The sequence below is a fragment of the Crocodylus porosus genome, unplaced genomic scaffold (genome assembly GCF_001723895.1).
Source record: "Crocodylus porosus isolate Cpor-Errol unplaced genomic scaffold, CroPor_comp1, whole genome shotgun sequence".
NCBI classification, from domain to species: Eukaryota; Metazoa; Chordata; order Crocodylia; family Crocodylidae; genus Crocodylus; species Crocodylus porosus.
Window position 1 is genome coordinate 15634725 of NW_017728920.1, and position 27906 is coordinate 15662630.

Below are 27906 nucleotides of genomic sequence, written 5' to 3' on the forward strand. Positions count from 1 at the left end.
AAGGGAGGGGTGGGTGTTCTGCTCTGTGCTTAGCTGGAGCAGTACCCAAGCAACACATTGTCTCCTTGAGGGGAAAAATGAGGGAGCTAGCATGAGAGCAAACTACCCTAGATGGGGCATACCTATTCTGCAGCTTCTCTCAGAAGGAAAAGTATATGGACATTTGCCCCCCCCCCCCCAGGAAAAAAAAAACTACTGGTAAAGATTCAATCCTGGTTATTCCCAGGTAATTTTTCTGGTGGAGCAGCCATTTTTGTGTTGAGAGAAAAATTCTGATCATCAGTATATTCATGGCTTCTGGTGGGAGAACAGTGACTCTCCCAGTAGAAACTGAATGTCTGCATATGGCCATGCCACTGATATGCACCTCCAAATTTTCTGAGCCATCTGCAAAGTTCTAATTTAATGTGAATGTTATGCCTTTGTAAATGTTGTTTAATCACTTCCTGTATATTGTATAATTATTTGAGCAGTATTTTGGAACAGTGAGCTACTTGCATACTGTGCATTCTGCTTTTATTAATAAACTTTGTAAATTTGACATAGAGAAACATTCGAATAGTAAAATCATGTTTTACTCTAAAATTTACAGTAACAGTTGCCTTAGCATAAAGGGGAAATTAGGGGACATTTAATTGTTCTCTTTGACTTTTATTTTAACAAATTATACTATCATAGCAAACAAAACACTGAATGAAACTTCATATTTTAGTAAGGACTAATATTGCTAGAGTTACCACAAGAAAAGTGCCTTATGATAAGTAATTTGGAATCTCTACAAAGTACTTGTAATTTTCCTTTCTATAGCTCTGAACTTGTACTACTGGCAAAAAATGCAGATGACAATAAATGGTAAATGGTTCTTTGCCTTCCCTGTATTTGAATCTTTTTCTACAATTAGGATAAGTTTTTTGTTTGTGTGTTTGTTTGTGTGTATTTTTTGGGAGGGGGGGAGGTTGGATTCCCTTTTACATGTGCAAGTAAAGATGTGATTAGATCTAATGCATCAGGCCCTACTTAAATTGTAGCAAAACAAAGCATCTCTTGTGTCCCTCTCACGTCACTCAGAGACTACTGGCAGCAGCTGCACCTCTCGGTGCTGATTGGTGGAGAGACCCTGGCCCTTGGTACTGATTGGCAGAGAGGCCTTGGTGGGGGGAGGAGGGATGAAGGGGCAGCTACCACCTTGTCTGCTGCCCTTTGTGCTGTCTCACTATCCAGCACCCACTGAGGAGCTAGCATTTTATTGTTATTAAGTTGGGTCTTTTTAGTGATTTCATGGATTTTGCGGACAACTCCAAATGACAAGGAGCAATGGTCTCAAGTTGCAGCAAGGGAAGTTTTAGATTAGATATTAGGAAAAACTCTCATTAGGAGGGTAGTAAAGCACTGGAACAGGTTACCCAGAGAGGTTGTGGAGTCTCCATCTTTGGGGTTTTTTAAGACCCAGCTAGCTAGACAAAGTCTTGGCTGGGATGATGTGAGCAGGGGGTTGAACTAGATGACCTCCTGAGGTCCCTTCTAGTCCTAATGTTGTATGATTTCACCGTTTCCACAAAACCACAAATTAAGCCAGTCCCTACTCGTGTTATCCACACAATTGTTTCTCCTGCTATGTCACACATGTATAGCAGGAGGTCCAATTGTGGGATTTCATATTAGATCCAGTTTTGCTGTATTGCCAGTCTACGGGGAGTCCAGGATTGGGCAAGAAGCAGGCTTCCATCACTGGGAGCCCCCTTTGATGGGGCTCCCAGCTGTGAGAGCCACATGCAGCCTGCACCAAGAGCTCTGTCAGGCATAGGACTCTCAGTTCCAGTTGTGTGTGTGAGCCCCAGGGATTTCATTCACTGGTTTATGCAATGACTGTCCCAGACCCCTTCCTGATCTCAGTTAAACCAGAGTCCCCCAGCATCCTGGGCTGGCCTAGGTTGTGTTGTCTGCTCCAGAAAACAGGCTGGCCCTGCCCCTGTCCTCTTTAGCCAGAGCTCCAGGGGACACTGCAGGCATAGCAGGGTCTGCCTAGCTTCCCTCACTGCTTGCTGTTCAAGAGGGATTCCCCCTTCCCTCCTTCCCATCTCCCACAGCATGGACCCCAGCCCCACAAACCCTAGGCATGTGGTATGCTCATATTAACCAGAAAGAGAGCTCATGTTAACCAGAGAAGCAGGCTTTGCAATGCAATAGGGAGGAAGAGGGAGGCACCTAGTATGATGCAGACATTTCTCCCTGCAGAGAGCCAGGAGCACTTTAAGACACAAGAGGACCAGAGGCTGACCCAGAAGAGCCAGGTGAAAGCAGTGAGGAAGGGGAAGGGTGTGCGGGTAAATGTAATACTATATGTTTTGTTTTTAATGCAAGCTTTTTTCTGTTTTGGCAATAATGCCCAAAATGCCCTGTTAATTTTTTTTTAATCATGCCCTTTCCTGGAGTCAGAGGACAAAGGAATGGACTTTTGCAGTAGCCATTTGATTTTACAAACATTAAATAGTGACAGGATGACATAAAGTCTTTTGGTGGAATTTTGGCTACCACACAACAATAACTATATTAGATAGCCATTTCCATGCAGAGACAAAAAAACATGACCTGCATACCAGAGTAAACAACAACAAGAGAACATTAAATATTCCTGATGCGATTGAATGCTTATATAGTTAGGAGAGCAACTTTTTGAAATCTGGAAACCTTGGTAAACATCTTAAAGGTAGCATCCCATTCCCAAATGAATCTTTTTCTCATGATGTATGTAGATTGTGGAATTTGAGAAAGAAAGGGGAAGAGGTGGTATTTATGACTTAGAGATTCTGATTTTCTTTGGCTTGAGATTAGAGAGATGATTCTCTGTTGTCCTTTCATCCTCTTTTGTTCTCTAAATGTTGTTTTGTCCAAAGAGATGAGAAATTATACTGGGCAAAACCAAGGTCCCCTTCCTTTAGTTATGTTTAACAGAAAACCCATTCATCCCACTTTATCTGCAGGTACACTGGATCTCCAATGCAAGTGCTCCAGAAAGAAGTCTAATCCTATGCATGTTAGTCAAAAGATCTTTATATGAACCACTGTAAATCTTTCTTTTTTGGTATCTTTGGATAGAGCGTGCTTGAGGTGCAAACTCCACAGCCATTTGAAGAGTGATTTCAGATCAGGACATGAAACAGGTGCCTTAGAGCTGCCATGGTCTCTGAGCCTCTCTGCGGAGCAGTGGTCACTAACCAATCCACTGGTAAATCTTGGAGCCTCTTGCGGTAGATCTTAGAGCCTCTTGAAGTCTATCCGAGGCTGGGATAGAGAGCTGAGTGCCCGCATACATGCACACATGTGCCCCAGCCCAGCAGGTCAGTCCGTGGGGGAGAGAAGGGGCGAGGGCTAGATATGGAGGCCTCTGTCATGAGGGACAGTGCTGCAGAGGCAGGACCAGGGGTAAGTTGAGTGGGCCCCCAGTCAGGTGGGACTTAGCTGCTGGGGAGGTGCGCTCCCAAATAATTTTTTCTCCCTCTGCCTTGATCTGCCCTCCTCCATCTCTCCCCACAGACTTATCTGCTGGGCAGAAGTGGTGGTGGCAGCGCACAGTATATTTTAGGTTGCTTTTAAATGCCGAAGGTGATTTCCTACTTTAAAAGGTTGGAGACCACTGCTGCAGATGCTGCTGACAGAACAGGGATTGGAGAGCTTTCAAGGTGGAATGATCACAAAAGGAACTTGATTGAAAGGACAACATATTTCAGGAGAAGCAGAAAGATAGGAAGGTGAATTATGGGATCATGCAGCCCTTTGAGGTAGCCTACTAAGGTGTAGAGTATTATGGAACAGTAAGCCCAGGTCTTTACCAGAGCTTCCTTTGCACCCAACAGACGGTTCCACATTTGCAGAGCTAAGAGAACCCCACAATCAAGCACAGCCTGTGTCCTTACCTATCCTGATAGTATCTTTAAATCCTTTTACAGCCTTTAACCTCACTCCCAACAAAAATTAAAAACACTTGTGATTCTATGTACAAAAGCTTTTGAGTAATATTGGCTCTGTAAGCATCTTGCACTTTCCTTAACAGTGCAAGATGCTTTTTAAAATCAATGAAAAATGTTTTCCACACAGACATGTTTTTCTTTCTTTCTTTCATGCTTTTAGTCCACAAATTATACTGTTACCTATCTTGCTTGCAGCAAATAATTCCATTTTATATTCTATTTTAACTGTGTGCAATAAAAAATTTGCATTTCTTGTGATCTGGAACAAAGCAAAGTGCTATAACCCTTACCTTGCAAAGACTATATAACAGTAGCTTAAAATTACTAAATGTCATTATTCACTTCTATTGTGTATATAGGATAAAAGTTAAACAAACCTAAGTAACTAATTTTAAAATGCAGAGCAAGCATGATATCTTAAGGTCTCCTGTGAAAAGCCTTGTGAACAGTTGTTAAAATGACCAGATTCTGTTTCCTTTATCACCCTGCTGACTAGCTATACCCTTATTCACAGACGTTAGTCAATAGTCATACAGGAACATTTGTATTGCTGGGATCCAAACTGGTTACAAGTCTGGATTGTCAGGCCAAAGGACAAAATTCCTAAGTGCTTCAAACACCAATTTCAAAAGCCTAAAAACAAGACGGATGAACTGGAATTCTTGGTATTAAATGGTGACTTTGATATAATAGACATCACAGGGACCTGGTGGAAGGAGGATAATCAGTGGGTTACTCTTATACTGCTTTGCAAACTATGTAGGACTGAAAGAGTAGGAGATGGAAGAGTGAATACTGTATGTTAAGGATAGTATAGACAGTAAAACCATAAAAATATCTGAAAAGAAAACTACTATAGAATCCCTGTGGGTAGAAATGCCATTCTTAAAGGAACATAGTACCAGGGTTGTGCTACCAGTCACCTGATCAGAAGGGTGAAGAGGATTACTAATTCCTAAAGCAGATTAGGGAAGCTGCAAAAGTGAGGCAGACGATAATAATAGAAAAATTCAAGTTTCCCCACATGGTCTGGGGATACACCTCATCAGGGCAAGATGCAGATATAAAATTTCTGGATGTAATAAATAATGTCCTACAACCTGCAAAAGGAGAAGTGGTTCTAGACTGAATCTTGAGTAGCATATAAGAGCCGGTTTAAGAGGTATCTGTACATGATCCACTCTAATAATGAGCATAACAATCAAATGCAGCACCTTAGTAGGAAGAAGTAAGCCAAAAAATCCTTCACACCAATATACAATTTTAGGAAGAGAAATTACACAAACATTAGGAAGTTTGAAGTTAAAAGGAGAAGTCAAAATGTAAAAGGACAGCAGGTAACCTGGAAGCTGTTTAAAAATACCATACTGAAAGCTCAAGAAATGTGTATACCACAAATCAAAAGCAATAACAAGCTGTCCAGTAAAAGTCGTGCAAGATTTAATAGCAGAGTTGGGGAGGGCATCCATGATAAAAAGGCATCCTTCAAAAAATGTAAGGTGTGCCTAAATGAAAACAGGAAAACGCACAAATTCTGGCAGGTCAAATGTAGAAGCAAAATAAGGCAAGCCAAAAAAGAATTTGAGGAGCATCTTGCAAGAGATGCTAAAGTTAATAATAAAAGCTTCTTTAAATACATTAGAAGTGGGAAGCTACTGAAAGAATTGGTGAGAGCACTAGATAACCAAGGTAGAGAAGCTGAGATCAGAAATGATGGGGCCAAAGCAGAGAAGCTAAATCAATTCTTTGCATTGGCTTTTACTACAAAAGATGCAAGGTTATTCCAGATCAATCCATTGTAGAAGATCAGCTCTGAAGAGTTGTTTTGCATTAAAGTGACAGAAGTTTTAGGAAAAAATGAGTTTTAGAAAAGGATCAATAAATTAAATACTAGTAAGGCACCAGGACTGGATAGTATTCACCTGAGAGCTCTGAAGGAACACAAAGGTAAACTTGCAGAACTGTTGGTAACAGTATGTCACCAGCAATTTCTTCAACAATTGAAACTCAAAAAGAAATCCAAAAAAAATTAAAACTGGGTCACAGTGTGAGGGAAGAGTATCAGTATTGCAAGGGCATGCAGGGAAAAAATTAGGAAGGCCAAGGCATCACTTGAGACAGCTGTCAAGGGACATAAAAGACAAAAAGGGATTCTGCGAGTGTGTTAGAAGTAGAAGACCAAAGAAACCATAGGTCCCATGTGGAATGCAGGAGGTAATCTAGTTATGGATGATGCAGAAAAAAATTGAAGCATTTAATGTCTTTTTCGTGTTGGTCTTCACAAATTGGGTAGCTACTAGATGTTGAGTGAAGTTTGCAACGAAGAGGGGGAAGGAGAAAAACAGACTAGAAGAGCAGAAAAACAAGGTTAGGGATTACTTAAGGAAGCTAGGTCCTTTTAAGTCCCTGAACCATGTATGGCACATGCAGCACTAGGTCCAGTCCTCACAGCTGTGGGCAGCCTGGGGTGCCATGTACATGTACACACAGTACATGGGGCTGGACCCAACCAATGTGTGCAGCAAAGAGCGTCTGACATGGGCTGCATGTAGTATCCTGAACTGACCCCCATCACTAGGTGGAGCCTGCATGCCACAGGCAGCACATTCCTTGTGCCAGCCCCCTGTGCTGTTTGCAGTATTCATGGCCTGTCCAGCCCTGTGTGCAGCACACTGTTGCCTTGGGGTTTGCTATGCTATGCATGTGGTACGCAGGGCTGGCAAGAGGCATGCACTGCCCGTGGCATGGGCACTGCATGTGGTGCAGGGTCTGGGACGTGGGCTGTATGCAGCACCTTACTGCATGCAGTGTGCATGGTGGTAGGTCCAGCCCATGCACCTCATGCAATGTGTAGGGATGGGGCCAGCGCATGGTCCAGCAACCCATGGTAGGCAGGGTCATATGGCTCTACAAGTGTTAACATCTCTGGACTGTAAAATGGATACATAACATGGAGGTTAGATACAGGTACAGGGAGAGGAAGAACTGAAAATGGCAGTGACTTTGGCATTGTGATGTTGAACGAACATTCTGTTGACCCTTCTACTAGCTCTTTTTTCCTGTTCTGCTGTTACCTCCTACTAAAGCCTTTCTTTCTATGTTTGCTGCTTCCACTTAGCATGCTTACAATGAAGGAAGGATAAAGAAGTGACTGGGTTAACTCCCATTCAAACTCCCCTGTTTTCTGGCCTGTTTGTTAGAACTGGTATTGCTGTTTCCTGTGTCTGTTGATGGAAACTATATCAGTGCTAAATATTTTTGTGCCTCTGTCCATTGATTAATCTCCAGTGTAGAATATTGGCAAAACATATTTTAATATCTAAAGGATTTTTTATGAGAACTGTCAGTAACAACTAATATTTCTGAAGTTACAAAATCATTTCAGTTACTACATTTTTCATGTGATACTAACGTTTCAGAGTTTGGTTTTAAAGTTACTGTGATTGGTTTCTACTTCATAACTTGAGTGGTGGGGGCAGATGGGAGGTTGTTTTTTAAATTTGTGTGAAAATATTGGCATTTTTGAATGACGGGCTACTGAGAGAAAAGTAATACATTGCTTGCTATCGTTAAACTGTAATTATACTTCTCATACTAGAGACTAAAGTCAGACAAGCTGAAGTCTGAAGCTTGACGTGCAGTCTCCAGAGATGCAAATCCTTAGCTAAGTTTCTGCAAACTTTACAAATTTTACTTTAAAATTATTACCAACAATGTGTTGCTAGAAATCTCATGTTTCAATTGGAGTGTCATAGTGTTGTGGCAACCAGGTTTGTACTGTGCATTGTACAATAAAATTGGTTAAAGGTGAGGTAGATAAGCAGGAAATGCAAGATGGGGTAGTTCTATGTCAGTGTTTGTATCCTTATTGGCATGACATGGCTTACAACAGCTTCATGCAGTTTGCTCCCTCCTGATTGTCCTTTATATACTATCCATCTCCTGTAAGATCTCTGTTGACTACTTCAGTGAACAAAGATCTCAGTGTCATTACCACCACAAGTGTCTCTTACTGTCTTTTCAGACAAATCTTTTTGTCTGAAGATTTGTAGCTGAAAAATGAGATCTTTTGAGATTCAGATGTTAAAGCAAAATACTGGGATGATCCTTAGAGTTCCTGGTAGGGGCAAAGGGATTATGAGGGTGTTATGAAAGATACTTCATGGTAGCATTATAGATTCATAGATTTGTAGAGTCAGAGGGGACCTGGTAGATCACTAGGTCTGACCCCTTGCTCCAGGCAGGAAAGAGTGCTGGGGTTAAGTAACCCCAGACAGATGCCTGTCTGATCTCCTCTTGAACACCTCCAGGGTAGGGGAAAGCACCACCTCCCTTGGAAGCCCATTCCATATTTTGGCAACCTTTACCATAAAGGATTTCTTCCTTATGTCCAATCTAAATCTATTCCCCTTAAGTTTGTGGCCGTTATTTCTGGTAACCCCGAAGGGTGTCCTGGTAAACAGTGTGTCTCTCATTCCCTGCTGACACCCTCCCTCCTCCCCGCCAATGAGTTTGCAGGCAGCCACAAGATTGCCCCTCAGCCTTCTCTTATGGAGGCTGAAGAGATTCAGATCCCTCAATCTGTCTTCATAGGGTCTTATCTGCAGGCCCTCAACCACACAAGTAACCCTCCTCTGAACTCTCTCAAGGTTATCCACATCCCTCTTGAAGTGCAGTGCCCAAAACTGGATGCAGTACTCCAACTGTGGCCTCACCAGTGCTGCATAGAGAGAAATTATCGCTTCCCTAGACCTGCTTGTGATGCACCTGCTGATGCAAGAAACAGTGAGGTTAGCCTTGCTTATTACCTCGTCATATACAGCAAACAACTTTTTTCCGTTACTTCATGTAATATTCCTTGTAAATATGTTTGATTCACGCATGCTGCACCACTATTGCCTCACTTCTGTCACTTGTTGCACTGCTTGGAGTGTGTCAAGCCTGGTTATATTATGTGAGGAAAACTTCAATACATATATATGAATGTTGCTAAGTATAGTCTCTACTAATGCTTATAACAAGTTTTTTCTCTTTTTTTAGAAATTGTTTATTCTAAATCATCATTTATAATGTTGGCGATTTAAGACCAACTCATGGGATCTCCAATGTTAAGTTTATTGTACGAGGGTATGCAACTATTATACCATGCATGGAACCAAAAGGGATATCGGTCCTCTACTCAGTCTCTCCCACCCTCCCTCCCTCCTATATAGTAGCTGCTGTAGTGATTGTGAGAGCACTGGTGTTAGTATATCTGTATATCCAAGGCACTGCAGGTTTGCTGTCGATGACCAGTCAAAGCTTCTCCAAGGGAGTCACCGGCTTGTTCTTTGGTCGGTAGGTTCTGGTTGAAGAAAGAGGGCACTGCAGAGGGTCATGCTTCACTGCCTTTTATCCCTTTCTGGCAAACTTCTGTGATCCCCCAGCATCATCTTGGCTGCCCAGTCCAAAGCTCGCTATCCCACGTGGGTCTTGAGTAGTGCATGACAGCTGTCAGTCAGAGTCACTTGGGGTTCTGCCTGATGATGCAGTTTCGGGAGTCCACCCTTGACTTGATTGACTCAATGGCTGTGTCCTTGCAGGTTCTAGGAATCAATTCTTTAGCTTGATTAGCTTAAAATGGCTTGTAGAGTAGCAGTTTATAATAAGTTCCTCTGGCTAGACTATTGACAATTAACAGCCAGAGACTTTTGCTTTGAATCCCCTGCTTGTCATTCAATTACCTACTGACTCATACATACTCACATTCACTCAGGGGACCGACCATCTGGTACATTGTAACAGTGATACAATTCAATGAATTTTTACAGCTACAACTTCAATATTACAAGGCGTAGCTAACTTAAAGAGAGTATAAAATATAATATAAAGCATAAATAAAATGTGAAACACAGGATGCCGTGGCAAAAGTGTAGAGGGAATACATGAACAATAAAATACAGAAATGCATAATAAAATAGACTACAAAAATGAACACAACATATGAATATAATTTAAAATATAATCTAAAAGGGAATAATACTATCTTTATAAAATACTTACCAAAGACCTATTATAGTAATATAAAAGACATATTTTATAACATTTATTAAAAGACAATTTGATTGCTTTGCTTAATGGTAAACAGAGCTGAGATGGGGGGAAGGAGGAAGGAAGAAAGAAAAGAGAAAAAAAGGGGGTGCGCTGGAGGTGAGTTCTCAAGAGAGGTGGGGATTTCCTAAAAAGGTGCTTCCAGACAAGAGAAGGAGGGGAAGGGTCTTTGGTACAATAAAATCAATGTATGGTAAAAGGTGTGTTAACAGGAGTGAGTGGGATGAGGGGAAGTGCCAGGTTTCTAAACATTCCGGTCATCTGAGGCAGGAGTTTTCAACATTTTTTGAAAACCCCTGCAGAGCAGGAGGGTGGTGGGGAGGTGGCAGTCACACGTGGAGCAGCAGCATCAGAGAAGGGTGGATGGGAAGTGGCAGTGTGCGAGCTTCTCCTCTCCCACCTTGCATCCAGCCAGCCGGTCAGAAATTCTGGTTAATAGGTATTCTGATAGTACAATGCCTGTTAACACAGCTCTTACTGTATTCAGTTAATAATTGATCAATATTTAAAGCTTAATGCAATAGCTATACATATGTTTGCCTGCACTTGTTTTGTTGTAAAATCAAATTTGGTGTTAATTTGAATAATATAGCATAGTGATGCTAATAAAGATCTCATTAATTGTTATTAATAGGTTTAACACCATTTTTTGTGTACTGTTTAGGGAAACAGAAGACATAAGATATTTTAATTAACTTAAGTGAAATAATATGTCCTAAAACAAACCCTTAGGCAAACTATAGTAGTTAGTCTAAATCCTTCCCTAAAATCATTGGAAGAATAATTTACAGAAAAATTGTCCCAGGTAAAGCAAGAAGTGTAGTGATACACCGAATGCAAATAATGTTGACTTCACAGGAAATCCTCTTTCTAGCTTTTGGGTTGGGGGGCAGGAGGAGGGATAGACAAGAATGGACTGTAGAGTAAAAATATATAGTGAGAAACAGATAACTTAACACTTTTTGAAAAAGATGTGCTTAGTCAGATAACTGAGGAAAGAACAATAGAAAATGTGTTGAATAGTATCCATTTTTTCTCTGTTACTGTGCTAGTGGTTTAAACGTAACGTTATATAAATGTGAACCAATGGAAAATCATACAATAAGCACCAGTTTTTACACCACCCAATCTTGTAAGTGGAGCATTCATAGGCATCAGAGGAAGTCCCATGATTACTGGATTGGAACTATTGGAGGGGCAGGCAATTATTTCAGGCAGAGGGCTGTCTACCGAGTTTTGGCAAGCTGTCAAGGGCCGCATTGGTAGCTCCACCCCTTGACCCCCTGGTCACCATCTTGTGACTGGAAGTCCTGCTCCCCTAATCCCTGACCTTTGCCACCAGAAGTCCCTCCCCTTGCCCCTGGAAGTACTTGTTTCAGCAAGGTTTTGCCATCTCGGAACCAGAAAAATACCAAATTGTGTTCTAAAAAGTGAACATCTACAACATAAATTAATTTGATTTCCAAAAATATTTTCATCCTGGTGTACATGTGTTTGTGTAGTGTACATATAGGTAATTATATATAATGCTTAAAAAGAAGTCTTACTCTTGTATATTGTGGGTAGGGTGTGGGAGTGTGTGGGGGGGTGGATAGGTGTGGGTGTGTGTGGATATGTGGGTGGGTATGGGGTTCATGGGGGGCTTTGGGGCGGAGGATGGCTGGGGGTGTGAAGGGCATGGGTTTGGGGGTCTGTATGTATGACAATGTGAGGGGGAGGTAGATGTAGGTGTATGGTGGGGTGTGCATGTGGTACTCACCCTATGAACACAAACACACACAGAGTCCCTCTATACACACACACACACACACACACACACACACACACACACACACACACACACACACACACAGAGGGTACCAGCATGAGCCTGTGCTTCCATGGTCTGGCGATGCACCCGGGAGCCACACGGTGCTGGAGCAGTGCAGGGGAAGGAAGGCAGGGAAATGGCTGGGGGTGGGGTGGGGCTGGGCTGCTGCATCCTGCTGACATCTTCCCCTGCATCTTACTGCTTCCAGCTCCTGTCATCTTTGATGGGTAGCCAGGAGCAAATAAATATTTTCTAAATTTCTTAGGGGCCCCACAGGCTGGATAGAAAGGCCTGGTGGGCCAGATCCAGCCCGTGGGCCGTATTTTGCCCGCCCCTGGTCTATGGCTTAATACTATGGTTAGTAATGTCCAAATCACAGCAGCATGGATGTTCAAGTCACTGTAACCATGGTTTTACATGATTACATAGTAAAACAAAGCTTGCCAGGTGTCGCGTTATGCGACAGCTGAGTCAACATGCTTATAGCGTCGTACATTTGACTGGGAGTGGTATATTATCTAGGGCCACTAGGGCTGATGCTGAATTAATAGTAAAGCAAACTATTTCTCACTGCTCTCCCTGTCCAGATCTGAGTAGGAAAAGCAGCTGGAAGAGGCAAGGACATGGAACAGAAGCATGAGGTGTAGGACAACTACTGGCCCCAGACATCTTGCCATTCCTAGTAGAAACTCTAGTACACCCTAGTCTCCCTCTATGCACATCCTTAGGAACGCCTGGTTTCTACAACCCTACCTCCCTGACATCTGGACAGCCCTTAAATTAGCATGGCATTCTATATGGGGTATGGGTGTATGTGCTGAGCCATGACATATGACACCCGGCAGGCCTTGTTTATTATATAACTATGCAGGATGCCATAGTGATTTATACATTACTAAAAAGAGTATTAAGGCTGCTGCTGTATTTACAAGCTATAGGCACAGAAATCTAGTTTCCTTTAACTATCCACATTCATTCCAGACCTATCTTCCACCCAGGCACCTAGCTACCTGCACAAACAACTTCCCTACTACTACCTGCCTTTCCCTAGCCAGCTACCTCTTTCACGTGGACTCTCTGCCTTCAGTAAGAACAGCCACTAGCCTTCCACAGCTACCAAGCATTACATAGCTCCATGTCCTGCCTCTGTCACTGCCTGGGGCAGAGGTACTGATCACAAGCTGAAGTTAACGATCATATACCTATTACTTGAAAATACAAAATTATTGAATTAACTGTTCTGTGTGTTTTGAAAGTAATTCACATGGGAGCTTCACAAAACTTGGCAAAAAATGTAAAAACATTGATGAATTTAATAACTTCTAAGCATCCTCAGTAAGTGCTCATTGCTTATAGAGCAAGAAGCCTCGCTGGTATGTGAGAACAAGAGTTAAGACATGTAAAGTAATTTGGAAATACAACTACTACATAAAATAGGAAAGAAAATGATGGACAGACATTTGTAGATAATTACCTTTTCTTTTCTATGAGATAATTTTATTGCAATATTCAGTTTAAATATTTAATTTAATTATTAATCTTATCAAAAAGGATAAAAAGATTATTTGGATTACAGGCCAAAAATATGTATCCAATAGTTTTTCACATTTGAGAAAACAGCCAGAAAAACCGAAATAATCCCACAAACCATTTTGTAGAGTTTCATGTCATGACTGTCTATACTACCTCAAGAAAAATTCCAAGGCGACATGTATAATACTGTCTGCCTCTGAAGCTATCCTTTTCCCTAAATCTCCTTGATTCTGGTGATCTTGGTCCCATGCACAACCTCTGTCATTTCTTTTGTTCTCTGTGTAAATAAACCACCATGTTGGCTTTGGACATGTTTGCTGCAAGGAATCTTATTCCTGGTACGGACTTTGAACTCTCTTTCTTTACTGAAGACAAGTAAGCAAAAGAAAAGGTAATAATAAGATTTTGATTCTGTTTTTGTGTTAACATTCAAGGTTTGAAAATCTTCAGTAAGTGTTTCTACATTAAATGTCAAGTACGTAATATTCTCCTTCAAAGGGATTATTTTTTTACTAGCTAGGAAAAGGATATTAACTCAGATAGCTAATCCTTTGTGACTACATAGAAATAACTTTTCTGACAGTATAACAAAGGCTTTTTGTGTTTTTGCACATCAGAACCAGAAATAGAATAATAATCACAGTTGATCTGTGTTAATTTTGTATCTCTTCAGTCTGTAAATTTTCCTTGGTTTGGCTGCCAGGTCAGTTTTAATTTATTCCATTGTAAACCTATCAAATTAGCAAATTAACTTTATTTGACCCATATGTCAATAAAAGTATTCAATTCTAAATACAAGTGTTCTAGTTAATAGTAGCACATCAAAGTTTTTGTGTATATGTAGCCCAAGAGCTATAGGTGGGCTGGTTAATATTGGATTTGGCAATGCTTCTAAGGAACACTTTGTAATATTAAGAATATTGTTGAGCAGTGGTAAATTTGTCATAAAATCATTCATAGTAGTCTTCTGCTAATATCCAGCACAGAAAGAGAAATCAGAATCTCATATTTTATCTAGACACTTGTTGATCTGAGGAAAGAATAATTTTTAGTATACATTTCCAGTTGTTTTTTTCTTTACAAGCAGGATTCACTATCAGACAATTGACAGAAAATTGAATGCATGAAATATGAAATACAATGTACACTGACCCTGAAAAATGTGGGGCCAAATTCATCTCTAAAGTGACACATGTTTTTTGTGGCAGTTCAGCAGTTCAGGGCTGAATTTGGCCCACAATGTAGTTTAAATGGTCATGCACTTCTTTGCTTCTGTAGGCTGTCACTGCACAATGATGATGATGGGCAGCCCCCATTCTCCCTCTCCACGCTCCCCTTCCCATTTACAATTCCCATTCACCAATCCCTAAGCCAAGGATTCTATGCATCTCCCACTTCTCTCTTCTCCCATGCACTGTGGTTCTTACATTCTCTTTACATGATGGCAGGGGCCTTTTGTGCCCTTCATCATTGTCTCCTCATCTCATGCCTCCTTTCACTTGCACTCCTTTCACTCCTCTATTTATTGTTTATCAGGGTTCTGTGTGTCCCTCCCATTCTTCCCCACCAGTCTAATTTATTTTCTATCTGTTCTAGTGAATATTAATTCAGAATGTGAACCTGTTAAGTTCCACTGAGAGGATGGACAGAGCTGACATAGGGAGTAACCAACCACTTCATTGACCTGTAAACAATTACAGATGTACGTGTGCTACTCAGTGCCAAAGGCTACCTATATCTTCCATTTCTCTCTTCCCATTTTCTGATTTTCTCCAAAATCAATGAGATTTTTGTATGTTAGTCTAAAACATTCCTTGAAACTTTGGAACAGATGGGATGTAGAATTCCAGAGAAATGCTGTCAAGTTGAGTTCAGGTGTCCCTCAGGGAGCAGGCAAGAGAGCTACAGGAGAAGGTGGCAAGGCTCTGAAGCATCCTCCCCCATGAGGGCTTCATTTATTCAACACTGAAGGAGACCTCTAGGACTGTGGAGGAAGGACTGCTAGAGGAGGAAGAGAATATGGACATATGGACTCCCAGAAAGGCGGAAGCTAGAAGCTTGTGATCTCTGGCAAGAAGCAGAAGTCTTCATTTCCACCTGCAGCAGTTTGTCTGGAGAACAGATATGGAGCCTTAGCAACAGAGAAGGAAGGGCATATTCTATGGGTGGAGAAGGCCAGGCCAAGTTGGGAGGATCCCCAAGGTTGGAAAGATGGAGATCACTGACACTGAGAAGAAACAACAGGTGGTGGTGGTTGAATACTCCCTTCTGCAGGGAATGGAGGCATCCACCTGCTGGCCTCACCTGTTGTCTTAGGAGGTCTGCTACTTTCCCACAGCCTGGATCCAAGATGTCACAGAGGAATTACCGAAACTCATCCGGCCCTCTAACTACTACCCCATTCAACTCATCGATGTGGGCATCAGTGATATACTGCCAGGGTGAGCCTGAGCAGATCAAAAGTGACCACAGGGCTCTGGGTGAAAGGGTGAAGGGGTCAGGGACTCAAGTGATGTTCTTGAAGTCAAGGGAACGGGGCCAGGCAGGAGTGGACGCATACTGCAGTTCAATGCATGGCTGTACAGATGGTGTTGCCAGCAGGGCTTTGGCTTCTTTGACTGTAGGATTTTGTTCCAAGAAGAAGGGTTGTTAGGAATAGACAGGATTCACTTGACTATAAGAAGGAAGAGCATCTTCTCAGACAGGTTCTCTAACTTGGTGAGGAGAACTTTAAACTAGGTTCACTGGGAGCCAAAGCCCTGAGATAAGTAGGGAAGTGGATAACCTGGAAGAAGCACAAGCAGGGAGGGTACCTTCTCATTCTTCCCGAGATAGGGCAGTCAGCTAGTTACATAGGATGTTGTACACAAACACATGGACCCTGGAAACAAGCAGAAAGACTTAGAAGTCCTTGCATAGCCCCAAAACTATCATGTGTTTGGAATAAGAGAGACTTGGTGAGATAGCTCATGTGACTAGAGCACTGTCAGGAATAGGTATAAACTGTTCAGGAAAGATGGGGGAGAAGAGGAGGAGTTGTGCTTTATGCAAAATAGCCATATGATTGCTTAAAGCTCCAGTATGAAACTGGAGATAGGCCTGTTCAAAGTCTCTGGGTGAGGGTCAGAGAGGAAAGCAACAAGGATGATGTTGTGGTTGGGGTCTGCTATAAACTACCAGACCAGGAGGATGAGGTTGATGAGGCTTTCTTCAAACAACTAGTGGAAGTTTCCTGATAACAGCCCTTGGTTCTCCTGGGGGACTACAATCACCCTGACATCTGCTGGAAGGGCAATACAGTAGTGCACAGGCAATCCAGGAAATTTTTGGAGTGTGTTGGGGACAACATCCTGGTAGTGCTGGAGAGGCCAACTAGGGGCCATATTCTTCTTGACCTGCAGCTCACAAACAGGGAAGAAGTGGTGGGGAATATAATAGTGGATGGAAACTTGGGCAAGAGCAACCATGAGAACTGAGTTCAGGATCCTGAAGGAAGGAGAACAGCAGAATAAGGACCCTGGACTTCAGAAAAGACGACTCCTCAGGGAACTGATGGGCAGGAGGATCCCCTGGCAAGCCAGTCTGACAGAGAAAGGAGTCAAGGAGACCTGCTTGTATTTTAGAGATGCCTTACTAAGGGCACAGGAATGAGTCCTCTGGATGCATGGGAGGACTAGCAAGTATGGCAGAAGACAAGATTGGCTTAGTAAGGAACTCTTCAGTGAGCTAAAATGCAAAAAGGAAGGTTGCAAAAAGTGGAAATTTAGAGAAACTAGTAGGGAGGAGTATAAGAGTATTGTTCAGACATCCAGGGATGAAATCAGGAAGGCCAAAGCACAATTGGAGTTGCAGCTAGCAAGGGAGGTGAAGGGTAACAGGAAGTGTTTCTATAAGTATGTCAGAAACAAAAAGAAGATCAAGGAAAGTGTGGGTCCCTTATTGAATAAGGGAGGCAACTTAGTGACAGATGACGCAGAAAAGGCTGAAGAACGCAATGCCTTTTTTACCTCAACCTTCACAAGCAAGGTCAGCTCCCAGACTACTGCATCTGGAGGCACAGTTTTGGGAAAAGGTGTGCAGCCAGCTGTGGTGTAAGGTTAGGGACTATTTAAAAAAGCTGGACATATGCAAGTCCATGGGAGAAGGACATGAGCAACTGGTGCCTCCTGAGTTAGGGGGGACACTTGCCCCCCCAGCACCTCCTACATGTCACCCGTAGAGAAGGAGGTCCATGGGAACCCCTGGTGCCACCACTGCTCCTCTCAGGCCACCTGTGCTGCCTGCCACCCTACCTCCCTTTCAGGGTAGAGCCATGGCCTGAGAGGAGTGACAGCAGCAGCTGGACCACAGTGTCAGAGTGGAGCCGTGGCCTGATACACAAGTGGCTGGCAGTGGGAGGAGGTGATGACAACATGCCTCCTCTCCCCACTATCCATTACTCTTCATGCTGCTGGAGGCACACCTGGCACAGGGGTCCCAGTGGTGGCAGCAGCAGCAACGAGTCTTTCCTTCCTGGTCTGCCCTCCTACACCCGGTCCCACTTGCTGGTCCAGCCAGGCTGTGGCCTTGTGTCCACTGTAGGTGCACAAATCTGGAGGGGGGGGGGATGGGACATGAGTGGCTGGCAGCAGGTGGAGGTGAGGGCAGTGCAGCCTCCACCCCACCCATTACTCCTCGTATTGCTGATGGCACAGCTGGCGTGAGGGTCCTGATGGCAGCAGCAATGAGTCTTGCCACCCCACCCCTTTCCGCCACACCTTGCCAGCCTACAAGGAGAAACCCACAGTTTTTTGTTTCATAACTGCTATGGCAATGAAGCCCCAACTTTTTGCAATTGGAAGGTATTTTTTCCTAATTAATAACAGTTTTTAATCACCTTTCTTGAAGAATTCACCTTTAAATAAATCATTCTAGAAACTGCAAATTTGAGATATAACTGTGACAACTGGAATATTATGAAATCGTTAAGAAAAAAGTTAAATTGCCCTTTAAAAGAGAAAATCTTCTTTTTTACATGGCAAATGGAAAATTCGGATCCCTGTTTAGTAGTATGCACAGCATTAACATATGGTGAAGTAGAAGCAGCATTTATTTTTTCAAAAATGTATGCAAAATATGATCCATTTTTTAAGTTTGTTTGTGACCCTTTCATATATTGTTGCGACTGATGGGCTGAGAAGTGCATCTGTACAGAGATCTTGGAAAAGTGGAAATAGAAACCAAAAGTAAATATTCGCAGAACTTATAACTGCATAGGTCCGCTTGAATGGGCCAAAACTGATCGAGATAGTCACAAAGGGGGCCTATACATGTGTGGGATGCCTGCTCTGACGCGGTCTAACTAGAATGCATTGGAGCAGGCTCTATTAATCGAGTCTGCTGGAACATTCTAATTAAAATGCTCCAGCAGCCTCGCCGTCACATATATTCAGCATCTTGCCATTTCAAAATGGCAGCAGCGGCATTTTAACTAAGAGTCATTGAACAAGCTTCCATGCTGGAGCACATGTGTAGATATTCAAACAGTAGACACAAATTTATGAATAATTTAATGTTTGGGAAGTTTATAGTTGCAATTCAGACCCAGGTCTAGGATGGCAAAGTACAACTCAAAATAGTTAAAAAGAAAAAAGTTGAATTAAAATGCTATTGCCACATGCAATTTTTATTATCCATGCACAGATTATTGAAAGAGTCTGAAGTATTCCCTTCCTATATCATGACTCACTCTACTGACACACAAGATATGGAGTTGATTTATTGCTTACTTCTGGATAAAGTGCATTTGCTCAACAGTATATCTGTATCTAATGATTTTACTTTAGTGCCTTCTTGCAGATAACGCACAGAGGAAACACAGTGTAATTAAAATCTAGCATCAAAGGTTTTCTCATGTGAAGAAGTCGGCAGGGCTCTGGGTCAAATGGGTATTTTAATCACCTTAGTCACATGGCTTTTGTCAAAATTATGAAAGCAGAAGGTAGAAGGCCATGTCATCCAATTATCAATGTTAGTGAAAATCATCATTTTTTTCATACGGGCACCTGGAAATCAGTCCTCATAATTTTCTACTGATTTGTTCAGTTTGAGCGACTGAAGTTAGCAACTTGCCCAGTTTAAACTTGCTATAGTATACAATAGTTTTTTCTGCCCTAAAGAGTTGTCTGTGATCTTTTTTTCTTTCATAATGACCTTATCCATTCCCTTCCCTGCCCTGAGGCTTACTGTAATGTAAAGCATAGTAAATTGCATGTGGGTAATGAAACAGCACTTTTCTTCCTCATTGTAGGCAAAAGGCAAACTGGAGGAGTGTACTGAACCCATGTAAAAAGAGACTTCCCTGAATGACCCAAAATGGGATCTCTGGGTGTATGAAGTGAACAAACCAGATCTCAGTGCTCTTTCTTCCCAGTCCTTTCACAAACATGCCAGGCTGCTGAACTAGTCAAGTCTAAGAACTAGAGCCAAGACTGGGAATTAAGAGTCCTTAGGACAGTTCTTAGCTTGGTACTGATTGTGACCCTGTGAAAATACAGGTGAGTTCTTTCTTCCTTGTCTGTTGTTCTGATATGCTTGTAGAATACTTGCCCATGCAACAGAGCTATAAAGAGGCATACAGCCTTATTCTGCAAACTTTAAAAAGGAGACTAGGGATTATGGGAGGCCTTTTATGAGTGTTTGTAAAATGCTTTGAAATCCTGGCTCAATGCCAATGGAGGGAGCTGTAGAAATGCAGTTCCATTTACAAATTTAGGACATCTGGGCAAAACATGGCTCATGAGCTGGATCCAGCCCACCAGCTGATTGTATCTAGCCCACAGATGAGTGGCCGTGAACCCATAGGATTCAGCCCACAGGCAGCCGATAACTCTGGCTCTGGCTACTGTGTGGTGTCAAGTGAGTTGGGCTGTTTCTACCATATCAAGTGGACAGGCAGGACTGCTTATACATAGTGCTGAAGTGGCAGCATCAGCTGTGGACTAGGCAGACACCCTGATTCCCACCCAGAACCTACTCTGATGTCAGCAGCTGACGCTGGTGCCAACCTGGGGCTGCTTCCTCTATGCTGGCATCAGGGTGGTTCGGGGTGGGATAGGGTGGGGACACCCTGATCCCCACTAGGAACCTGATAACCACATCCACAGCTGGTGCCAGCACCTGCCCAGGTCTGCTTCCAACAAGCCAGGTGGGTGCTGGCATAAGCTTCAGGTGCAGCGGGCAGCTACCAGATGGGGTGGGGGTCAGGATATGTTGTAGTTACAGGTGGCATGGGGATTGGAGGGGGGTAGAGAGAGAGAGTTAAGGGTGGCCCTCAAGAGGGCACCAAAACTCATGAAGTGGCCGTCCAGCCAAAATAATTGCCTATCCCGGTCTAGATTCACAAGCGGGATTTTAGCATTAGAAGTCTGAGCATTTTAATAACTGGCTTTTAGGCATCCTGCCACCTAGTGGAATTCAGGGTGCATGTGCACCTTATAGACTGACCAGAGTAGGTATAAAGCACAAGCTTTTGTGAGGTGAGGTTCACTTCATCAGGTGCTGTGAAAGGACACGTAGAAAGGAGAGTATGAGAAGGAGAGAGAAATAAGAATACAAAAGACAAGGGAGAGGAGGGCAGGGACAGTTCTGGGAGAAGCAAGCAAACAAGCAGTAAACTCACGCAAAGGAGTCAGAGAAACTAATCCAGAAGGTAGCATAGTTCCTGTTTAAACCATACTTAACACAATCCAGTCTGTGGATGATTTCTTGTTCTGCAATTTGCCATTCAAATCTGTTTTTAAAAGTGTGCTGTCTGAGAACAGTGACCCTTAGGTCAGCAATGGAGTATCCAGGGAGGTTGCAATGTTTTGCCACAGGCCCACATGTCTTTCTGCAGCTGCCGTCAGGGCAGTGTTCTGCCATGTAGGACGTGCCCCCTCCGCCCACCGTGGACAGCAGAGGGTCACGGCGAGTAGGTGGAATCTGCAGTCTCGAGTCAGGTGCCTCTACAGGGCTGGGGGAGATTGAGGCCCTTAGAGGATGGGATTTATAGATGCCAGAGTGCTGAGTGACACTGGCTAGGTGAGGCCTATTGATCACTGGGGCGAAGGTGCCTTTTCTCCTGAGCTGCAGTTATTCCACTTTGAGTAAACTAATGAAATATTCACTGAGCCAGATGTGCAACATGGGTGTAATTTGCCTGACAAATCTGCCAAGCCACAGAGTTGTACTTATACTCCTTCCTGGCCAGTATTTAAGTATCCTATACAAAATGGGATATAAAAGCCTCTAATAGGAGGGACAGAAAGACACTTACTCTGGGATACCCTGCAGCCCAGTACTTGGGACACTTGGCTGAGAAACGGAAGACCCATTGCCCTGTCCTTCCTTCAAGCCAGGCAGAGGAAGGTGTTTGAAGACAGGTCTCTCATCTCTCATGGGGGTACACCAGGACAGGGCCCCTGTGTTTTGCTTTGCAACCATCAGATCAGGTCTCTTATCTTACTCGAGGACCCAAGTGAGGTGCTAAGCTGCTCTGCCCTCAGGTCCTTGGAGGACGCGTGTCCTTAAAAGACTTTACCAGTGGGAATGTGGGTGCATTCAGGGTCAAGTGGCTGCGGTTGGCACCTCAAGGTTGGATTTAGGTTAGCACGTTTTGCCCTTCTGCAGGCTCAAGGCACCCTCGGGATATGTCAGCTCTTGCTTTTCCGTTGCCCTGCGATTAGGGAAAAATCTGAGCTGCTTTGGGCTGCAAAGAACTGGGCAGCCCCAAGCCAGCCTGATGCCTGCTCTGGAGGGCAGGGGTTGCCTGGGGCGGGCACGGCCTGGCACCGGCGAGGAGTGTGACGGGGGCCCCGCAGGGGCATCCCCCCCCGCGGCGCGGCAGGAGGCAGCCGGCGCCCCGGGCCGGAGCCCAGCGGGCGGGGGCGGGGGGCAGGAGGAGGAGACGGAGGAGGGCTGAGAGCCGAGGGGCCGGTCCAGGGAAGTGCTACGTGTCTCCCCAGCCTTTATACCGCTGCCTGCCCAGCGCCCCGGGCACCAGCGCCGCCGCCCGCAGCCCGCGCCATGTCCAACAGCGGCCGGCAGCACACGGTAGGACCGGGCGGGACTCGGCGCCCCGCGGGCTCCTGCCCGGGCCGGGACAGCGCTGCCGGGGCACGGGCGGGACCGTGGCCTGTGAGCGACGCCTTGCGTCGGCTCTGGGCAGAGGCTGGGAGCAGCCGCTGGGCTCGGGGCGCCGCCGCCGCCGCTTGTCGCTTGCAGGCGACTCCGGGAGGAGGCAGCGAGGGGCTCGGCGCGCAGAGGGGCAGCCGGGCCGCGCCGGTGGAAGCGCGCGCAGGTGCGGGCTGGGGCTGCAGTTTCTGTGGCGGGATCCGGCACGAGAGCCGGGGCGGGGCGAGCCCCGTGCGGGGCGAGCCCCGTGCGGGGCGCGGGAGGAAACCTGCCGGTGTCAACTGCTGGAGAGGGAAGGGGGGGAAGCGGAGTCCTCTTGCCCACCTCCCCGTGCTCTGCAGGCAGCTGGTGCTGCTCTTGCGGGGGCAGCCTTCAGCAGCCGCCTGGTGCGGGCTCCCCTGCGGCCTCCTGCGCGAAGTCTCTTGGAGAGCGGGAGCGCCCTTCCACCCCCACAGACTGAGCCCCTGCTGGGGCCTGTAGCCAGGCACCTGGCCAGGCGCGGCGGAGACTCCGGGAGGCGGGGGCCCGTGCGCCCCTCAGGGCCCTGCTCTACTTGCCAGCGAGTTATGCGACTGAGGGAAGGTACGGTTACTGGCCATTAGGGCAAGGGGCTGGTATTTTAGTAAGTAATGATTAGCATTATGGCTTTTTTAAAACTATTTTTTAAAAATTCTAAGTGACTGTATAAAATCTACCAAATCAGTTTCTGATGAACTTGGAGGTTGGGTAATCTCTACCCTGATGTATGTCATCATCTTCAACCCCGGGGTAGTGGTCAGACTAATGCATTTGAGCAAATCGCTAGGAAAATTACTTGGATACAAGGATAGGCATTAGAGAGAGGCTCCTCCTTCATTCTGTAATTCATATCTCAGTTTACTTCAGATTGTGGCAGCAGTTCAGCAAACTGTTCATGCCCCCAGCACAAATGACAACTGTGTTGTTTTGAACAGTTTTCACCAGCCAATAGCTAAACCCAAATGTAAAAAAAGCTTTACATGCCTTACCACCCAGTACAACCTGAAAATCCCCAACCCATGTCAAAGCATATGTTCACTGATTCATTCTCATGAGTAGCTTTATCTTTGACAGAAAAGACAGACTAATCCAGGAGATAGATGGCAGAGCTGTGCTGGGAGCCACATACCCAACAGGTCACACAACATTGGGGCCTCGCAAGCTTCATGCACATGTGGAGAGGCACTTCCTCCCTGCAGCACTGCATGCACAGACAGGTGCTGCACATGATGCAGCGCAACACCACACTTCATCTTCAGCTCCCTGCAGGCTACCCTTCTGGCACCATGCAGCGTGGGTGTTCCAGTCTGCCAGCTTCCCCGTCATTGTAAGATGTGCTGCTCCACCTTTTGGGATGGGGGCATGCAGCACAAGCTAGAGGAGGGAAGGGGAGCCCCAAACCCACAGCTGCTGCAGCAGCCGGGCAGGAGCCCCATGAGGCAGGTACTTCCTCAATCTTACCCCAGAACTATATTATACAAATAGTGATCTGAGTGACTTACAGGTTTCAAGAGCATCAGGTTGGTTGGCTAAGACTTTATTGTTCACTTGTTCCTTTTTCAGGGAAAGAGGTAAACAATGTGATACTATAAATGTCCCAGTTAAGAGAGAGTATAACCCAGTCCAAGCAATTTTATATGTGTTTAACACATTGGGTTTGGTTTCAGTTAAATTACCAGGCATGACTCAACTGAGATTTTTTCTATGGTTTACAAAAGTGACTTTGCCTAGTGAAGCAGACCAGGGGTTAATTTTGGTCAGGTGAATAATGGCCAAATTACTGTCGCTCAGAAAAGCTCTGGAAGAGAGAAAATTTGACACTATAAAGAATAATTTGTGGTAGCTTGAAATGAAAGCTGCAAAAACTGGTGGACCCATGAGAAGAGAAAAATTATTTTCTGCATGTCTAACTTAAAATCTCTTTTACTATTAATGTAACAATGGATGTGTGAGCAGGGCATGAGCCCTGGGTGCAGCCTAAAGGGAATACCAGAAAGGAGCAGAGATAGAGTGGGGCCTCACCCTCCTATCCTTCATCCCCTCCCCCTGCCTTCCTCTCTGTGTCTGGCAAAGAAGAGGTCAGAGAAGCAGAGTGTGCATGGTTAGTGGTCTGCTGCTGCAGGGAGGAGATGTCACCTCCTTTTGCCACTGAAAAATGGTATTTTTTTGCTACTAGACTCATGTGTCTGCAGCTAAAAAAGGAGGTGACATTTCCCCTAGCGGTAGTGAATCTCTGTGTATCACTGCTCAGGGCTCAGTACTAGCCAGTTCCGTGTCTTCCTTTTCCTGTGGTAGTTCTCTTCCTTTAACTCTTACTTTATGCCTTTTTCTACCATTCCAGAAGTTTGAATAAACATTAATTTTCTTGTGTCTATTAATGACATCCTGGTTTCTCACAGGTCTTCCAGAAAGGAACTCTTTATGAGCAAGAATGCAGTTAACCCTTTACCAACAGAGCACAAATTGAGGTGCTCTAAAGATGAAGGAGACTAGATGTTCTCATGAGTATTAAAAGTTTGAGGGCGTTTCAGAAAAAAGAGTATGCATGTGAGATTAATTAGTTGAGATTTATAAATCTTTTGAAAGGCAGTGTGACACTAGTTTGTAATCTGTTGAATAATGTATTTAGATATTTGCTCGTGTTTTGGAAACTGAACAGAGAGCTATATATGAAAGACAGAAGAAAACCAAAATGCAGCTAGAATGCGGTTAACCCTTTACCAACAGAGCACAAATTGAGGTGCTCTAAAGATGAAGGAGACTAAATTTTCTATAAATTTTTAGTTCAGCAGTATTTTCACTGTAGCAATGTAAGCAAAAATTATGCATTTAGAAACACAAAGCCTTAATGTATAGCCTTTTAGCAATCTGTGCAAATTGCAATTACCAATTAATAATCTATATTAGTCTAGTTAAGAACAAAATACTTTACTATAATAGTCTTTTTTGGTAGTCTAGAATTGTTTTCTCTGGTTCTGACTGTTGAATTTGAGGCAGTATTGAATTCTATTTGTAATTGTAAGAAAAAGGGTCATTGCATAATCTGTTTTACTGAATTTTAAAATGAGGGCATTGATTTCCTAAAATCTTTTTGAAAGAAAAAAAATATTAGTTTTGATGAGGTTCTAAACTGATTTTAAAGAACAGTGGTCTTCAGTAATAAGCTTAACATTTCACATTCTGCACACAAAACTTCTGTGTCCTTATTGAATGAACTCACTCTCAAGAATAAGTATACTTTGAAATAATTGCCGTGAGTAACATGTAACTATAGACCTAACCTTGTTTATTATGTGAGTTTTTGCACAGTAGAGCATTCATGGCTGAGCAGTTCTTTTAACACCCACAAACTACAGGCTTGTTCTTTGTGCACCCAAGGTTTCAGTGGTATTTTCTTAATCCATTACAAAAGTTATTTTACAAAATCAAGTAATCTTTTTATAACAAACAGAAGAATATGTATAGTACAGTATCTTATTGAGAAACTGGTTTTGATTATACATAAATATATAGATATGGGACAATCTTTATGTCATTGACTTGGCTGATTAGAATACTGTCTGGAAACTGAGAGAATCGCTTACAGTTCAAGGTGTTTGTTTTTTGGAAAACACTTTTTAAACAGGAAAATGCCAATTGGTCAAAACCTTTTGTAGAAACATTAAAACTTAGTTGGATGAATGCAGGGTATGAGACAGAAAGGAGACAGGAGGGACACATCCCAGTATACCCAACAACGCAATAGTTAGAGGCATAGGAGGTTTATGTTCTTGCTTCCCAAAGCCTTAGTCAGGGGTCTCTCACACAAGTGCCCTAACCAGGGTACTGGCTATTCTAGGACAGTGATCTCAAAAAAATTTTAGAGGCTTCAGTTTTATTCTGATGCAAAATGAAACTAAATGCTGAAACTTTTCAGTTTTTTGTGGTGCAAGATCCTAGCTTTCTGACCAGCCCTGCTCACGTCCACAAGAAGTGAAATCTTGGAGACAGTAAATGACTTCACTAATTCTATCTTATTTTCTTTCAGTTACATTTCAGTAATGCATTGTGTATCGCATTTATTTTCCTCTAAAAAAACCCACCAAAACCACCGAACCTAATTAAAATATGAAAAATTTACTGGTAGATTTTACAAAAAATTGCTGAATTCATTTGCATAATTTATAAAAAGAATACAAAAAATCAACTGAGTAACAACAGAAAAATCTAGAGAGACTTGATTTCCAAATTTGTAAATTCTATATAATTAGACTACATACTTACAACGCATTCTGATTTTAAAATATAAGCACCCAAGAATGAAGTCCACATACGACATAAAGTTACCGGTATCCTGCAGCATGTGTGTAAAGTTTTATGCTTCTTTAATTGAAAGACAAGATAGGACTAAAAAGTAAACTAAGTTTATAAAAATTGTGTGCAATACATCCCATTAAATGTCTTTCATATTCTTTTTTATAATATATTTGTATAAAAAAAGGAAAATTAAAACAGCTTTACAGCTGCTTAATTTCAACATAGCTACCTTACTTCATTGGAATTTTGACATCCAAGATCATCATAAATGGTGCAGTGACAGTCCTGTTAGCCAGATTGCTCAAAAACCATTTTCTTATGTTTTATCTCATGTATTCAAAAGTCATAGTCTACAGATTTCATTACTTAACAGCTGTGTAAGATGTTGTCCTCTCTTTGCTTTATTTGCTAGTTGCATACTTGCTATTTTCAACAAAAAATGAATATGTATTTACATTCTACATAAATCAGCAGATATCAAGACAATAATGTTACAGTTTTTCTCATAAGAATTGCCATTCTGGGTCAGACCAGGTTCATCTAGCCCACTGTTTTTTCTCTCTCAGGACGCGTCCACACAAGCACACACATGCAACATGCAACGTCTCAAAGCCCTTTGAGACGCTGCAAGAGGCACGTGTAGGAAAGAAGAAACATTCTCCACACTGCAAAATTGCAATGCAGGGGCAAAATTAGACCCCTGAATATCCAGAGGTAAAAAAAAAACCATGGGGGAAAAAAGCAGGGCAGGGCACGGTTCCAGACTGTCCCTAGAGGCAACCAGAAGCTCGGTCCTCCACAGAAATGCTCTGGTAGCCAGCCAGAGCATCTCTATGGCTGGCCCTTGCCCCAGTGCTGAAGCATCTGCCTGCCCATGCAGAGCAGGCAGCATGCCCGCCATAGGGAGCCGGACCCTGGCTCCTGCCAGTAAGTAGAGGGTTGTGGGGCCTGGAAAAGGGGACCATGAGGGGACCCTTGCTGGCCACACCTGCTTCCCCAGCCCCCTGGATTGATGCCCTGCCTGGCCCCATCCCTTGC

The 27906-nt window shown here is 43.6% G+C and overlaps 1 protein-coding gene across 4 annotated transcripts in view; it reads left to right on the forward strand.

Annotated features, from left to right (window-relative positions):
* LOC109312530 (bifunctional 3'-phosphoadenosine 5'-phosphosulfate synthase 2) overlaps positions 1-27906 on the forward strand; it is a 114462-nt gene that overhangs the window by 46567 nt on the left and 39989 nt on the right. Inside the window, exon 1 of one of the 4 annotated variants that reach the window (XM_019538608.1) lies at positions 22386-22473. The exons of the other annotated variants lie outside the window; for them this stretch is intronic. Coding sequence (XP_019394153.1) covers positions 22447-22473 — 27 coding nt within the window. The 5' untranslated portion in view covers positions 22386-22446. Of the gene's footprint in view, positions 1-22385; positions 22474-27906 lie in introns of those variants that run through there. 4 annotated transcript variants of the gene reach the window in all.